Source organism: Chamaea fasciata, unplaced genomic scaffold (genome assembly GCF_029207755.1).
Source record: "Chamaea fasciata isolate MVZ Bird 193981 ecotype frontalis unplaced genomic scaffold, bChaFas1.0.hap1 SCAF_6, whole genome shotgun sequence".
NCBI lineage: Eukaryota > Metazoa > Chordata > Aves > Passeriformes > Sylviidae > Chamaea > Chamaea fasciata.
Genome location: NW_027094091.1, coordinates 46,384,676 through 46,400,389, shown reverse-complemented (window position 1 = coordinate 46,400,389; position 15,714 = coordinate 46,384,676). Strand labels below are relative to the sequence as shown.

The window sequence follows — 15,714 nt, the reverse complement described above, 5'->3', positions numbered from 1 at the left end:
AAAAAGGTTTTTTGATATCAAGGAGAAAAAGGGTGAGGGGACCTGAATTCAATATGAATAATTGAGTTGCATTTCACATGCTACCATTCCTTTCATCACCTTTCCTTATACTGCATTATACAGCAGGCACAATGCTAAAGAAAGTGCTTTTGAAACTGAAAATATTCAATCACATTTCTAAGTGCTGTCACGCCAGAGCTGTCTTGTTTTCAGCTAAGCAAATGATTTGTCAGCAATTTCTCGTCTACTTGGAGAGCTAATCCCAAACTGGGATCTCAGTTACAATGGAAGCAATTGGATAGAGGTCAGAGGAGGAGAAAAATGGACATGTTTTTGACTATGGACCAAGAAGCAGCAACATCTTGCTGTCCCAAGTCCTAACAACCATCCACAGAAAAATAGTTTGCCTTACAAACTAATGCCCAAAAATTGTGCTACTTGTTCTTTTGTAAACAAAACAGTTCCCGCAGGTGTGATTTGAATCTGCACTATTTCTAGTACAAAGTGAAACCACACAGCACAAGCTGCTCTTAAAAGATAAGGTAACAGAGACCTACTTTTGCTTCTTTTTAAAGCAAAAGCATCACACCAAAAGTAAGTCAATCTTTGTGTATGAAAATTTTCATTCTATGTTAGAAAAAATATTTAGGTGTAGGTACTTTATTACTGAAAGGAAGTAATTGACTTTTATTGGTACTTTTACAATTTCATATTACGGAGTCATAAATGTTGTAGTCTTAGTAAAAGATGTGCTAAACAGAGGTGTTCACCTTGCTGCCCTGTTTCAGAGAATCTGAAATTAGAATGCCAACACTTGTTTCAACAGAAGTCATTTCACAAAAATAAAATGTGTATCTCACACACTATGAAAAATGAAATTAAATTAGGAGGCAACAGCTGGGAACAAGCTACAAAGAGTAAAAAGCCAGCATTCAAAAAAACTCAGAGTAAGATTGAGTGGTAAGGTGGTCAGAGCAGCTATAAGCCCAGAAGTATTTTTTCAGATGGGCAGTTTATGTGTATGAAAAGTTTATAGGTAGACATGTCTTTCTCCATGAATGCTACTACTTGTGCTTGAAAATGAAACTAATCATTGCTGTTTATTTTTTTAAATGCATATAATGTTATATTAATCAATCCACAAGATTTTATTAATTATATTTATTTATTCTTCTGCACATTGAAAATCACTCTCCGGGTTCCCTTGGCTGAAAACAACACACTGCTACACATTGAAAATAGTCTGACCTTAAATGAGTAGTACTTGATGGGGTGCTGCTGTAGAGGGAAAATATGTCACTTTATGTGATGCCTTTGAGCAAAGTTTTTTCTACCAGTGCAGAGCTTTGTTCTCTTGTGAGACCTCCAGCAAGTCTCACAAGAGGACAAAGGCAGTCTGTGCATAATCTGGCCCTGGTCGGCCACTGTCCATGATATTTAATTGGCATGACAAGCTTTCCAAATACTGCCAAAGACTGTGAGAGGAATTTTTCAATTAGTTTCAGAGGACAGTAGTCTCGTCAGATAAGGACAGAAGCAATTCCAGCTTTTTATGTTGTTTCAAATGTACACAAAACCCAGAGTTTATAAAGTGTTACTGCAAAGTCTTTGAGGTTTACAGCATTAAGCTGCTAATCCACAGCATGGGACTTTTAAGTGTGCTTCAACAGTTTAATTATCTTCTATTTTATTTTTGGATGGTTTGCCCCACAGTTCACGTGAGCCCATCTCATTGCCGTTGTTCGTGTGAGAAACCCTTTGAAGCCAAGGGTGTCACCACGTGACTGAGCTCCTCAGGACCTGTGATGGACATAAACAGTGGAGCCTGTGCAGTCAGATAATGCAGACGAGGAACTAAGTCTTCTGGTTGGGTCTGTTTGTTTCTTACTGATTATGTAAAAAAAGGTACATAGGGGATCAGTGACGTACACATCCAGGAAAACTATTTTTGGACACAAGTTCCCATATGTGGAGCGTGTTTTTCCTTTTAGAAGTTACAGCAGGATTTGCTCTGGGTACAAGTGGCACATCTGGAGCCACAGGAAGAAGAAGAGAGTTCCAGTGGTTTAGATGAATCATTGCTCCCTCTTAATGGAAAACTATAAAATATCAAACTGCCAGCAAATAAAAGATCTTTCAGGGGTTTATTAGTTTTACAGGTCTTATAAAAATTACTGGAAAACCATAAAACTTTAATAGCTGAAAACTGAAAGGATTTCATGGGCTTAAACTTAGCCTGTTTGGATCACAGCATCACTATGCCTCTACAGCTGGGATGTGGCACGTCAACTGCAAAAATTTCACAGACTTTCTTTTGTTTAGCTGTGCCCCAAGGTCATACGAAAGCTTGTGGCTAGAGTTTCCCTTTGAACATAATTTCATGAAAATATTTAGATCTCAGGATATAGCTGAGGTTTTTCCTTAGTGGTAGCTTGCCTGGTGATTTCTAAGTACTGTTGCCATAGACTGAAGTTTGCAGCTGATGAAACCACTCAGGAATATTACAAGTCTAGATACAGATGTAAGTGTTTATTTACACTCTATACTCAAGAGTATATACCAGGCATAATTGCCAATCAGGAGTATGGATTTAAGTGAGAAATTATGTCATATATCCAGATTTGAAGAGGTATCATGGAAATGATAAGAGCAGAAACAACACCCATCATTAGGGGTTACAGAATGGAACAACTACTCTGCCTTCTGGTCTCAGATGCAGAGGCCACAATGATTCGCTATATCCAGCAACTATCAGCCAGGTAGATCCTGCTGCTTTTTGGGCCTTTTCCAGTACAGGTATAAATGCCTCAGGGAAAACAAAACAAAACAAAAAACAAAAAACAATAACAACAAAAAAAAAAAAAAACCAAACAAAAAAAACCTAAAAAACCCAAACCAAAAACCAAAAACAAAAACAAACAAAAAAAAAAAACCCAAACCCAAAAAACCAACCAACCAAAAAAACAAACAAACAAAACCCCAAAAAACCCCCAAACCCCAAACAAACAACAACAAAAAACACCCCAAAAACGCCCCAAAAAAACCCACCTCATTAAAATTAAGCACAGTTCAGTCTTGTGTACCCAGCCAGAATACATGCCAAGTGCTTCAGGCAGACAAACAGGCTCATTGCTGAGACACAAAACTCCTCCAGAGTTATCAGGATAATTAATAAAATAAATGACGTGGAAAGCAAATCTGTACATGTATAAGAAAACTGAGCAGCATCGCAACTGATATCTTGTTCTCTGGTATGTTTTAGAAGTTTGAAAGATTTCTATTTTAAGTGGAGCATGACTACCCTGGGGCCTCTTCTAATTAGCCAGTTGCAAATGAAGTACAGTATAGCCCTCACTCAGTGGATGCAGGGATTTACCCCTTGGCCAGATGTAGAGGTCACCCAAGCAGAGGCACACTTCACAGTGACATCAAGAGTCTTGGTTTGCCATTCTTATTCTGGAAAGCAATCACACTGCAGGGAATAGAGGCAATTTACGCAAACAGAATGATGTTAAAACAGTGGGAGACTCTTGCTGTGGAAGTGCCTTATTACTTTGCACTGAAGTGGCCCAGTTCCTGTTAGAAATACAGGACAATAATTAGAAATTTATTAGTAAGACAGAGTGATCCACAGCTATATTTTGTTGATGGAGGTTATAAAAGCACCTAATTTTGTCGTTCTCCTTCTGAAGCGTGTGACAAAGCGGAAGGAACTTGGCTTAGTTATCCTAAAGCTCAAAAGTATTTCTGACTCAGTTTATAATGATTTGTTCCTAGGTTTAAAAAAAAAAAAACAACACTTTTTTTCTAGGTTTGGAAATAAAATGCCCCATTTTCCAGGTTATGGGTAACAAGATGCATTTTCACATTTGTTCTGCAAACCCAAATGGCAGAGGGAGTTTTTTTGTGTCCAACAAAGGTCAAAATATCTCTATTAGTAATTAAGTCTCATCAACTGGCCAAAGAATTTATAACTCCTGTAATAAGCTTGTTGCTAGACTAGGTGTAAGCAATGGCCTAACAGCTCCTGTGTTATTTGTTGCACGGTAGCCTAAAAAGCAGACATTAATACTCATTTCTTGCTAATGCTTTCAGATTCATCATAGATGAGGAAAACAAAATTAATGGGTTTGAGTTTATGGTGAATTTCCATTAGGGGATTGTGTTCTAGATGCCCACTCATCTGGATTTCCAAGGAATTAATGGCTTTAACCACAGTGTCACTGTTGTTTGTAGAAAATAATTGATCAAGATGTGTAAAAGGTTTTGTAAAAGCATTCCAAAAATGGGAAAATTCCCAGTTGCCTCCTCTTGCTTTTAGCACAATGATCTATATAACTCCTTCTGCTTGATCATAAATTGTTGTGTAATTTTCAAAGATTGTGATATAGGATATATTTATGGTTTCACAGTACCAGGAGTTAGAGAAATGAGACTTTGGAAAGGAAAAACCTTTGTCAAAACACAGATTCTTATGTGCTGCATGCTGTGGCGAAATATAGTTGTAGTACAAAAAGCATTGAGAATGAAAAGACAAATCAACTGCTTGTCCACATATCTGAATTATTTTGCTGTCATGCATTCATTTCTCAGAAGTACTTTGTGTAGGATGGAGTATGGGTTGCAAAGAAAGGAAAACTTGGATTACAACAAAGGAACAATAACTTTAACAACAGAATCTGTTAACCCCATCAGAACAATACAGCCCTGGAAAGGACTTCAGGAGGTCACTTGCTGGTTGACAGTCAGATTCTCAAAATGTTTGTGCAACCTCTGCTATGATTCTTTCTATTACAGCAATGTCACACCATTCCCATGCCACTTAGTCCTTTAGTATCCTAATAATGTTTATTTCTTAATAGCTTACCTGAACATTGCTGCATTTTGAGCCCATTATTTCTTGTGCTAGCTTATTAGGTCATGGAGAAGAAACCTTCTTTCAGATACGGACCTTCTATCAAAGAACTAATAGAGGGCTGCACTAGACACCTTTGCATAGTCTGATAGGGTGTGAAGGCTGGTTAATTAACATTAAAACCCATGAGTTTTCTCACTTCTACAGTTATGATTCTTTTCCCCATCACTGCTGGATGGGAGGGGGAGTGAGCAAGGGGCTGTGTAGTGCTCAGCTGCTGCATGGGGTTAAAGCATGGCAGAGGCTCTCCAACACTTGCCTTCCTGTTTAGAGAATATGAAGTATGTATTCTGCAGAGACTGAAAAGTCTTGCCTTATCTCACCTTGCCATTTCTTGTGAAGGCTTGTCTCTATGGACTGCATGTATCCACACTGAGACAGACAGTGTGCACTCCTAACACTGAAAGAAAAGCCTTGCCTCAGCTCACCCCATCTAAGGCTTTTCTGTCTGCACAAGAATAATTACAGAGGGAGAGCTTTTACCTCACTTCACCTTGTGAGGCCTTTTCCCCTGTGCAGTACACATTACCTCTCTGAGTGTTCCAGGGTACATTTATACCTAAAATAGCATATATTATCTACACAGACAAAAATGTCTCAGGCAAAATAATGACAAGTGTATGCACTGTATATGCACATGTTTGTGCCCTGAGGCAGGGACATGGAGCAGCCTCACAGAATCAGATTGAAAGGGACCACAGTGGCTCATCTGGTGCAACCTCCCTGCTCAAGCAGGGTCATCCTAGAGCACATGGCACAGGATTGTGTCCAGATGGTTCTTGAGTATCTCCTGATAGTCAAGTGAGAGAGAACCCCACAACCTCTCTGAGCAATCTGTTCCAGCGCACAGACACTGTAAAGTTCTTCCTCATGTTCAGACGGAACTTCCTGGGCATCAGTTTCTGCCCATTGCCTTGTGTCCTGTTTTTTGGCACCACGGAGAAGAGCCTGGCTCCATCCTCTTGGCACCCCCACTTTAGGTATTTATACACTATATAGATACGTATTTAGATATATACTGATGCAATCCCCTCTCAATTGCCTCTTCTCCAGGTTTAACAAGCCATTCCTGATAAGTGATGCTCCAGTCCCTCAATCACCTTTGTTGCCCTCCACTGGTCCTGCTCCAGGAGCTCCACATCCCTTTTGTGCTGAGGAGCCCAGATATGAACACAGCACTCCAGATGTGCCTCACTAAGGCCGAGCGGAGGGGCAGGGTCACATGCCTCGAGCCTCTCCTCACTCTGCCCCGGCCTCCCACAGAGTCACAGGCATAAGGCCCCGCAGCACACAGACTAAGCGGGCTGGGCGGTTTCTCCCCGCCACACGGGCCGCTCCCTCCGGGACCGGGTGAGGTGAAGCCCTGGCGGGATGCGACTCCCGTTCCGCCTGCCGGGCCGGTCCCGCCTGCCGGGCCCCCCCGCCCGCGGCCGGGCAGCGCCGGGCGGGGCGCGGCCTGACGGCGGAGCCGCCGCCGGGGGGCGCTGCAGGCGGCGGCGCTCGGGCCCTCCCGCGACTCCCGGCCCTCGCTCGGCGCCCGGCTGCGGATCGGGGCGGCGGAGGACAACGCGGAGAGGAAGAGGAGCGGAAGAGGAGCGGGCGGAAGCGGGACGCAGTGAAGAAGCGCTGCGAGGAGCCATGTCCGCGCCCGCCGGGCTGCCGCCGCGGCCCGCCGCCGCCGCCGCGTTTTCACCGGGCGGGCCCGGCGGCTCCCTGGAGGCCGCGGCCCCTGCGAGCGGCGCGCCGCGCTGCCAGAACGGTGAGCGGCCTGCGCGGGGCCCGGCGGGCGGGGAAGGGCCCGCGGCTCCCCGGGACGAGCCGCCCACGGGGCCCCGGGACGAGCCGCGCCGCTCCCGCGGAGGGTGAAGCCCCGGGGGTGCCGGGGCCTGCGCACCCTTCCTTCCTGCCGGGGGCCGGGAATGGGCCCGGCGGATCCGGCAGCGAAGCCCTGCGGCCGAAAGGCAAAGCCGGACCCGCCGGAGCTGCTCGGGGAGGCTGCGGGCCCGCACGGCTGCCTGCGGGAAGAACTTGAGAAGGCGCAGCCTCTCCCGCTTGGCTAGAGGGGCCAGGGAGGGGGTATCCGCACCTTTCTCTCCTGGCAGATTGGGATCTGCCCGGTGTTGTGGCACCTGTTTTGTGGCGTTTCAGGAAGGCTCTGGAGGCCGAGCCACCTCCAGGCCTCGACGCTGGCGGCCGTGCGTGAGAATGGGCAGAGAATCGCGTACTAGGGGCGAGAGTACTCGCTTTGTAGCGATGTATGAACTTAAAAGCAGTGGGTGGGTAGGCGTTCGTACGGCTGGATCTTGGGATTTGAGTTGAACAGGCAGCGTTGGACCAGTGAAATGTGGGTCACAGAAAAACAAAGGCAGAATAGCTTGAAGTCACAAAATGTTGACTCCCATTTCGGGTAAAGAGGTAGTGAGACTTACTGTGGTATGAATGAAAGTAATGAGTGTACACTTCCGCGTTTTTAAATTGGTGCGCTATAGAATCAGTTCTTTATTGACACACCACGTTAACTCTTCAAAATCCCTATATAATCATCTCCTCCATGTAGTGTTGGTTTAATAGCTACATTTGGCCTCTTATTTGCAGAGTTCTAGCTCATACTGTTAAATCTTTTGTAGTCAGGCTATTTTCTGCACAGGTGTGTTTTCTGTGCAGGGTAGGGACCTACAGTTTTGGGGTTTTTTTACTTGAGAACTGTGAATTTTTCTCGTGTCCAAAGGGGTAGTTATGTGCTAAGCACTTAAATGCTTATAAAGTAGGTGTTGAGGCAGTCACCGAAGAAAATGAAGGTAGTTAAATGGTAGGTTTTAAGGAGATACTGATGCCTCAGTTGTGTCCAAACCGATATTGTAATGCTGGGGTTTGTAAAAATTGTTCAGGAAATGCCAATTTACATAGCTTTTAGTCAAAAAACGTGCCATTATCAGGATACAGCTGATACAGCATGAATAACCTGGAAGTCTTTTACAGAAACAAATTGAAACTGGCATCCTATCTTCTCTTTGTGTTCTTAGCTTAATAATTTTAAAGAGCCATTGTTACTGTTGGTTGTTTTACTTAATTAACTCCATGTTGCTGCTAATATTAGTAAAGCAACTTGTGTAAAATCAGGGCATGGACCATTTATTATCTGCAAAATGCTCTTTCTTTACTTCTGGGAAATATATACACTGTTCAATAACAGTCTTAAATGTTTGTTGGATAAGTTTGGGGTTTTGTGTTTCTTTTGATGTCTTTGATGACTTTAGTCAATAACCCTGATTTTTTTTTTTGTTTTGTGACATTTAGCGGTAGCATTCCAAAATTTTTTGATTGATCTGTCTGTTGTCTGAATGCTAATCTCCTGAAGTTACAACACAGGATTTGAGGGTTTGGGGTTTTTTTTAATGGAAATAGGAGAGGAAGTAGAGGGGAATAGCAGTAGAAAAAGACTAGTGGAAATTTCTGTACTGTATGATAATACTAAATTTCATAAAGAGGATTGTCACTGCTTTTGAAATTTAGTTTTATGTCATTGGAGGGGAGTTTAAGTGTAAGATCCTGAAGTGAATTGAGCTGTTTCTGTATTGGCTGAAAAAAAACCACTGGTATATCCTTTCCTGTGGAGTGCTCTGTGTTTTAATTTGATAAATGTGAATTTTTCAGGTACAACTATGCAGTTGCTGTCATCTGATGAAAGAGAGTGCTTTTTGCAGACAGCAAGCAGTCTTTTTTATGGATGATGGTATAAAAAAGGATGTTCAGGTTTGTTATTAGTGAGTTTTCCTGCTTCAAAGACCAAATCCATTTGACATCCTTGGAGACTTCAGTTTTTGTTAAATTCAGGTGTGATTGTTTTGTTCAGTTTTAAATGTAACTTCTTGCGTGTATGGTTTTCTTTTCTTCCTTCTCTCTTACAAGTTTGGGAAGCTTTTTTTGTAGTCTTACAAGTGGCCTTGTATCTAAGTGGCAAATGACCTATTTCCTAATTTCAGCATAACAAAATGGTTCTTGTTAGGTCAGTACTGAAGGATGATGTATTCCTTCAGTAGTGATGGAGGACTTCAGTGCTAACTATTTAATGTATTAAGATGCAGCACTGAGGGAATAATTGTATTGAATTCCCATGGCTCTTTAGAAGAGCTGTCTGCAGCTGGTTTGTAGGGCTGCCACTGGTATTTCTACTGGCATTTTGGAAGCAAAATTTTCATTATTATGTAGTTTAGCCCTGTTTTTCATCCCTCCTCATACTTGGGATAGTTTTAGTCAATTTAACAAAGAGAACAGAGATGCGAAAGATGGGAAACCTGTGAATGTTCTGTGAAAATGGGAGGCTGTGTTCATGAAGGAAAAGACACCAGTTGTGTGACTGAGCTACAATGAGAGCTCAGCACTGCCTTGATCTGCTGGTTTGTTTGCCAGTGGTGCTGCCCCTGCCCATGAGGCAAAGGGCTTGTGAAGAGGCTGTGGAAGTCTTCTCTGGGTCTGGGGAAAGGGATGTTATAAGTTTCAGAAAGCTCACAGGTGGTTTTGGATAGAAAGGAAGTTTGGTGGTGCAGCATCCATAGACTCCATGTGGGTAGGGTATGTGACAGATGTCTGAGTTATGCTGCTGGGGGAATGCATGGACATAAAAACCAACTGTGACATTAGCAAGCAAAACTTCACTAATTCACATGCTGGTATAGCCATAGTGCTGCTGCTGGGTTTTTTGTGGGAGTTTGGAGTTCTTTGTGTGGTAGCTCCCCCCTCCCTTAAAAAGCGTTAAGATTTTTGGGGTTCACCTGTTAATGTCTGTGAAATTACACATTTACACATTGGAACTTTATATAATTGTATATTTTATATAATAAGGATTAATTTGTTGGTGGAAGGAGAGATTCACTGCTTTTGTTACTGAGGTGATGTCTTGGACATACGTGTGCTGTGTGCAGCTGAGGTTTTCAGCTCCTTTATAGAATTTTTTGAGGGATTTGTCAGGTGTTTTGGAAGGATGGTAGTACCTGAGACATCAGGACAGATTGTGCAATTAATCAGATTTTGAAATGACCCTGGAGATGTTTTCTGATTTCTAGTGTTGAAAAATGTCCGGTTATCTAGTCACCATTAGTAGCTTCAGCTACTAATTGCAGTACAAAAATCACTTTCTACTCACGTTCTTTGTAATCAAGTGGACGGAAAATGTCACTTCGCACTTCAGATAATGAGAATAATCTTTAGTCTGTAATTGTGAAACTTGCTTTCAAAGGACCTGCAGCTTGAAATCAATATAATCTTTTAAATGTTGACTCAGTGAGGTTTTCATATGTGTTTATAGGTGTTTCTGCTTAAAAATGTGAATAAAAAGGACTCTGCATTCTATCATGTAGAGACTCATATCTTGTATTGGTAATTTAATCTATTTATAGTGTGTATTTTTAAACAAGAGCTAGATACTGGAAGACTTTGCAGTACGTGATTTGATATGCAACCTTTTATTTAGAAGTCAGGTGCTCCTAAACCAGTTTCTAAATTATACCTGCTCAGGTAAATTTGCATATATCAGTAGAACAGATGCACAGGCTTTTCAAATATCTTTTCTTACCACCTTAAGTGGCATAGCTGCTTAAAGCCATAAGCCTTGACACATGTGAATTGTTACTGTATTTTTGGGTTTGCTTTTTCAGACTTTAAAAAGCAGGTCAAAAGTCTGGCAAAGTTCATGTAGCTGTTAATGGCTTGCTAACTCTCAATCATTTTCCTTTAAAGGAGAAAAAACTATGCAGCTCTATGAAGCAGCTCCCTTTTTCAGGAAAAAGGTGGATCAGAAGCATAGTTACATGCTCTCTTCAAAACTCAAGATAATTTTTTAAGCTTTTTATGCTTTTCTCCCGAGTGTCTGTCTGTCTTTTGGTCCAAGTTACTGTTCTGCAGTTTTTAGTTCCTTTCTCTTCTGCTCAACTTCCTGCCAGTTATGAAAGGGCATTTTTAGTTTTACCAGAAAGCCAGTTTGGGCTGTATGTTTCTTGCTTTTAGAGGTCTGTTAACAAATTTGTTATTAAAATTGCCTACAAGTTAATCATAGGACATCTAGAGGTTCCTTGGAGAACAGTAATTTTTCAGAATTTCAAGACGAGAAGTAATGCTTAAGTTTTATAATCGTTGTAAAAGAAGCAAAGGAAACAACTATTCATTATTTCCTCAGCTGCCATTTAATTTGTGACTGGGTCAGTGCTGTGTTTGTGTTTTTGTTGACCAAGGATTGGGAAATGACACCGTAGTCATTCTGTGTGATGTAAGCAATAGGGTGTGGGAATTTTAAGAAAGCAAGTTATCCACACAAAAGCATCTGTGGTTTACTAAAAATAAAAACAGGGTTGAGGAGTAGGACATGAGGAAGAACTTTGAGATTTCCCATTGAGCAGTTGGCTGAGAAATCAGTTTGGACATAGTTAAATTTGGTCTCTAGCAGGCAAGCACTGGTTTGACCCTTGCTGGGTCAGTGTGTAATTAACCTCTAATGTTGCAGAGCCAATTGCAGTGATACCAGAGGTCAGTTTCTCCGATACCAACGTCTCTTACACCTGATGTAAGTATCAGGTAGTAAATGAAAATGATGTGCCTTGTCAAATGCTCTGTAGTTTCATAAAGACGTCAGTTTTCTTGAAAGCATAATACATAAGGACATAGAAGACACATATAACTGCCCTGCAACTCTTTTATCTTGGTCACTATGTGGAAGACTTGTAAAGAAGAGTACCTGTATTGTTATGTATTGGCCTACTGATTTGACTGCAGCTTTTCAGTTTCCCTTTTCAGGCAGTTTCTGTAAGGCAAACTCTTGTGTTCAAACACTTAAAAATACTAGTTTGGTGCTTATTGTTGCTCACTATTTTTTAAATATTAACCTCCTATAAACTCTTAAAAATATTCAAAAGCAAGAGGCAAACAATCTTGACATGGAAACCTCCTTCAAGAATGAAAGCAATCCATTTTTTTGCTGCTTCTTGGTGTGTTTGCAAATTACTTCAAATACTGTATTTGCATGTGTTATACTTGGTTTATTCTCTGTCTGGTGATGGGAATCAAACTCAAAAATAGTGACAGAAAAGAAGAAGAAAGCAGTTGTTTGTTAGTTCAAGTGCAGAGTCCATTGGCAATACTAGCAGGTGCCCCTTTAATACATGTGATGTTTTCTCTTCATTTCAGGTCCTGTGCAGAGTCAGATGCAGTTCCCCTCTGGCTATGGCTCACATCTTCCAAACTACAGTGCGCCTTTAGGACACTATTCCCAAGTGCCCAATAAAGCTGCTGCTTCACATCTGGATAATCAGTGCAGAGCCAGTTACTACCCTGGTTACTATTCAGCACCAGCACAAAATGTTATGACATCTGTGGGTAGCAACCTGTTGAATGCACAGGAATCACATCAATTGTACAACAACACCCCTCATTCAGGGGGGTCCAGTGACAGATCTGTTCAAGGAGCAGTGTCATCTGCATCCTACCTGCATGTGAGTGCTCAGCAGTCATACTCAGCATTTGATAATCACTACAGCACTTCTGTCAGCTCTTCAGTTGCATCTCAGGGATTTCCCCTCAGTTCTGATCACTACGCCATGCCCGTGGTTTCTGGTGCCATGTATCCCAATGTTTCCTATCCCCCGGTGGCTGCTGGCGGCGTGTATGGGCAGACATTTACCTCTCAGAGTCCACCTGCTGTTGGACAGTTCAAAGAGACGCCTACGTTTTCTAGCCAGAGTGCATCAGTACCTCATTCCCTCCAACAGCACCTTCCTGTGGGATACAATGCAACGTTAGCAACTGTTTCATCTGCTCAGCCTGTGCAAGACAACCTCAGCAGGAGTCTCACCGGATCGGTTGCTAAAGTAAACAACCAAATAAATACAGGTATGGTGTTACTTGGAAGATGGTGAACTTCCAGATTTGTCTGGGAAACATAAGTAATTGTGTGCTCTTGTTGGCTTATTCTTGTTCACTGTGTGAAATTCTGTAATGTAATTTTGAGTTCTGTCGCTCATTCTTGTAACTTTTCTAATTTGGTTACTGCAGTCTTCATGATAGCAGCTATTTGTTCCTATTGGGAGATACAGAGAAGTACACTATTTAGGGGATGGTTTTCGTTTATTTTTGTGGTTTTCATGTGAGTGGCCTCAGAAGGGAGCTTTTTCATGCAGTTTTGAAAGAATGTGTAATTTCTGAAATGTGTCTGTTATTCACAAAGATACTTTTTTCTTTTCTGGCGAAAGAATTTTTTCAAGTTACAGTTGTTGTTGTTTCTTTAAATTTTGCCTTAGTGACACGGTGAGAGACTGAAGTGTTAATGGTAATGACTCAAAACAATCAGCCGTTTGTGGAGGCAGCAGGATGCTTTGCTGAGGCCAGGTTTGCATGCTTTCCCGTGGAGTAGGAGGAGAGCTTCTGGGGGTGTGGTGTGTGATGGGGAAGCCTTCAATCCACACAAGATAGGGAGGGTGAACACCCACCACCAGAGGCTACAAGCTGGGTTTTGAGCCAGTTAAGAAGCAGGCCCTCTGGAGGCAGGTTGGTGCTTTTTGTTATGCCACTTGTCCTTCCTTACAAAAGTGTCACACTTAAAGGCCTGAGAGTGTTCATGCCTTCTGATGGGGCATAACTGGCTCAGGTGTGCTGACATGAGAGGCAGCTTTGTGCCTTAGAAGGGGCCAAAACCATCAAAGACCCCTGAAGTGCCTCCAGACTCAGTTTCCAAAGCAGTGGGTATGATCCACAGGGTTTTAAAAGACCCTGTAAAACTCCCCTGCCTGCATCCAAGGGGAAGTGTTTGAAGCTCCCATGTACACCTGAAGATAACTTAACTCATCGAGCTCTGTTGTGTGGGACCCCCACCACCAAGAAGACCATAAGAAGAGGAGTAACAGGACACTGTGAGGATCCCCAGATGGTGATTTCTTTCTTTTTATCCAGCACCTATAATTTGTACATTTCGCTTTTCCACGTTAACTTTTGTCCTGTTTGGATGATATGAGACACCTCGTGATTCGAGTCCATTGTCATCCCTGCGTGCTTCCCACGCCTGGTGTCGCCGCCTTGTGCCTGCCCAGCACCCAGGTATTCCCTGAAACTTCACTGGTTCTCAGGTGATACAACAGCACGTGCTTTGCTCACAGACACACACACAACATCTGCAGAAGTGTGGAGTGCCCTGAGGCCAGGGCCTGGGCTCTCTTCTCCTGCCTTGACTTGATGGTTTCTGTGGTACCATTTCCCTGCACTCTGCAGGGAAGGCTCACAAATACAATGTCTGCCACAGCTGCGAGTTCCTGGATGTGTTTGTGGTGATATTGGTGTTTTTCACTTTCTCTACGGTGGCCTCTTCTAATGATGTGTCAGCATACTGGTATCACATCCACCACGAGTGCTTGCATTTTCTTCACAAAAATTAAGTCTGGTTTGTAAAACTCATTGCTATCATCTCTTATATGTGGTTCCTGAAATACTGTCCAATCTTGCTTTGTTGCTCCCTTTGATAACATTTCACATATGCAATTGTGCCTTTTAATTGTATCCTGCACAACTGGGCAGTTCCCAGTGATGTGAGAGCATGTTTCATTCTCAGCCTGGTAGTGCCTGGAGGATTTGAGGTATTTTTCTTGTCTGTCCCTTGTCTCTTGATGGGTCCTAATCTATCATTTGTCACTGCCTTTCTCTCCCCTCCCCTTTCTTTTTATTTTATTCTCTCTCTCTGCTTCACATTTGCTGTTAGATAAAATTCATACTATTGACTTTGGTATAGTCTTGTTTTCCATAATTCAGGCAGAGGCATCTCTGTAATAATTGTAATGATTGGATCTTAATAAACATACATGCATTTTCTCACAAAGTTCAGGAAAAAAGTGGAACCCTACATGGATTTCAAGTCAGTTGGGTTTTTTTTTAATTAATATTTTTGATAAGCACTTGAAAGAGTTAGGAAGTTGTAGCTGATTTTTGCAAGCAACAGTTTGATGGTTTTAGTGTGGATGTAGCTATACAGTTGTGCAGGTGCCACTTCAGAGCAAGTACCCTCAGTCCTCATTAGTTCTTTCAGCTTCAGTTTCATAGGAAAGCTTAATACCAGTTCATGGAGTAGCACTTAGAAGAAAGCATGGAAGAGATTGGAGATGTGGGGGCACCTTCACAATGAAATATCTTGCTCTGTGGAGGAGAGAGCAATAGTCTGTGCAGGAAGATTCTGATGTTCTTTCTGAGCTGGAAATTTTCTGACTTCATGCAGTTTTGACTTGTAAGCAGTGCTAGACTACAGCTTGCTTTCTCTACTAAAGACAGTTGTTACGTAACTGTAGGTTTCCTTTTTAATGCTAGATATTTCAGATTATGCTGTTTCGGGAGTCCTTGTTGCTGAGATTTTCTCAGACCAAGGACTTAAGAAAGAATATGGCTTTGGTAAAGCTTTTTTTGGGAAAAGCAGTCAAGTTTCAATGAAGCTCATTCAATCCACAGTTTGATTTTAGTTTCAATATTGGGTGTCCCCCCCCCCCCCCCCGCAAGACTAGGATGTAGTGTCATCCTCACCTCAGTTATTATTACTTTTAATATTAGTAGGTTTGAATTCTGTTCTGATGGGTGCTTTGTGTAATTTTCTCCAGTATTTTCAAACCATGAAACAAAACACCATTTAAAAAAGAAAAATAGGGAGCTCCTCGAAAAGCTCCTGGAGTTGCTGGCATTTCATGGTTGTGCGTAAAAGGGGATTCTTTCAAGGACTGGCCAAAAAAATTGACTCTGTTGAGTGCAGAATATGCAGCTGGCCTTGACAGAATGCAAGTGTC

The 15,714-nt window shown here is 42.2% G+C and overlaps 1 protein-coding gene across 3 annotated transcripts in view; it reads left to right on the top strand.

Annotated features, from left to right (window-relative positions):
• Positions 1-6,502: 6,502 nt before the first annotated feature.
• SEC24B (SEC24 homolog B, COPII coat complex component) overlaps positions 6,503-15,714 on the top strand; it is a 45,126-nt gene continuing 35,914 nt past the window's right edge. For all 3 annotated transcript variants that reach the window (XM_066186247.1, XM_066186246.1, XM_066186244.1), the window contains exons 1-2: positions 6,503-6,674; positions 12,092-12,793. In XM_066186247.1, the coding sequence (XP_066042344.1) occupies positions 6,554-6,674; positions 12,092-12,793 (823 nt within the window). In that variant the 5' untranslated portion in view covers positions 6,503-6,553. The remainder of the gene's footprint in view (positions 6,675-12,091; positions 12,794-15,714) is intronic.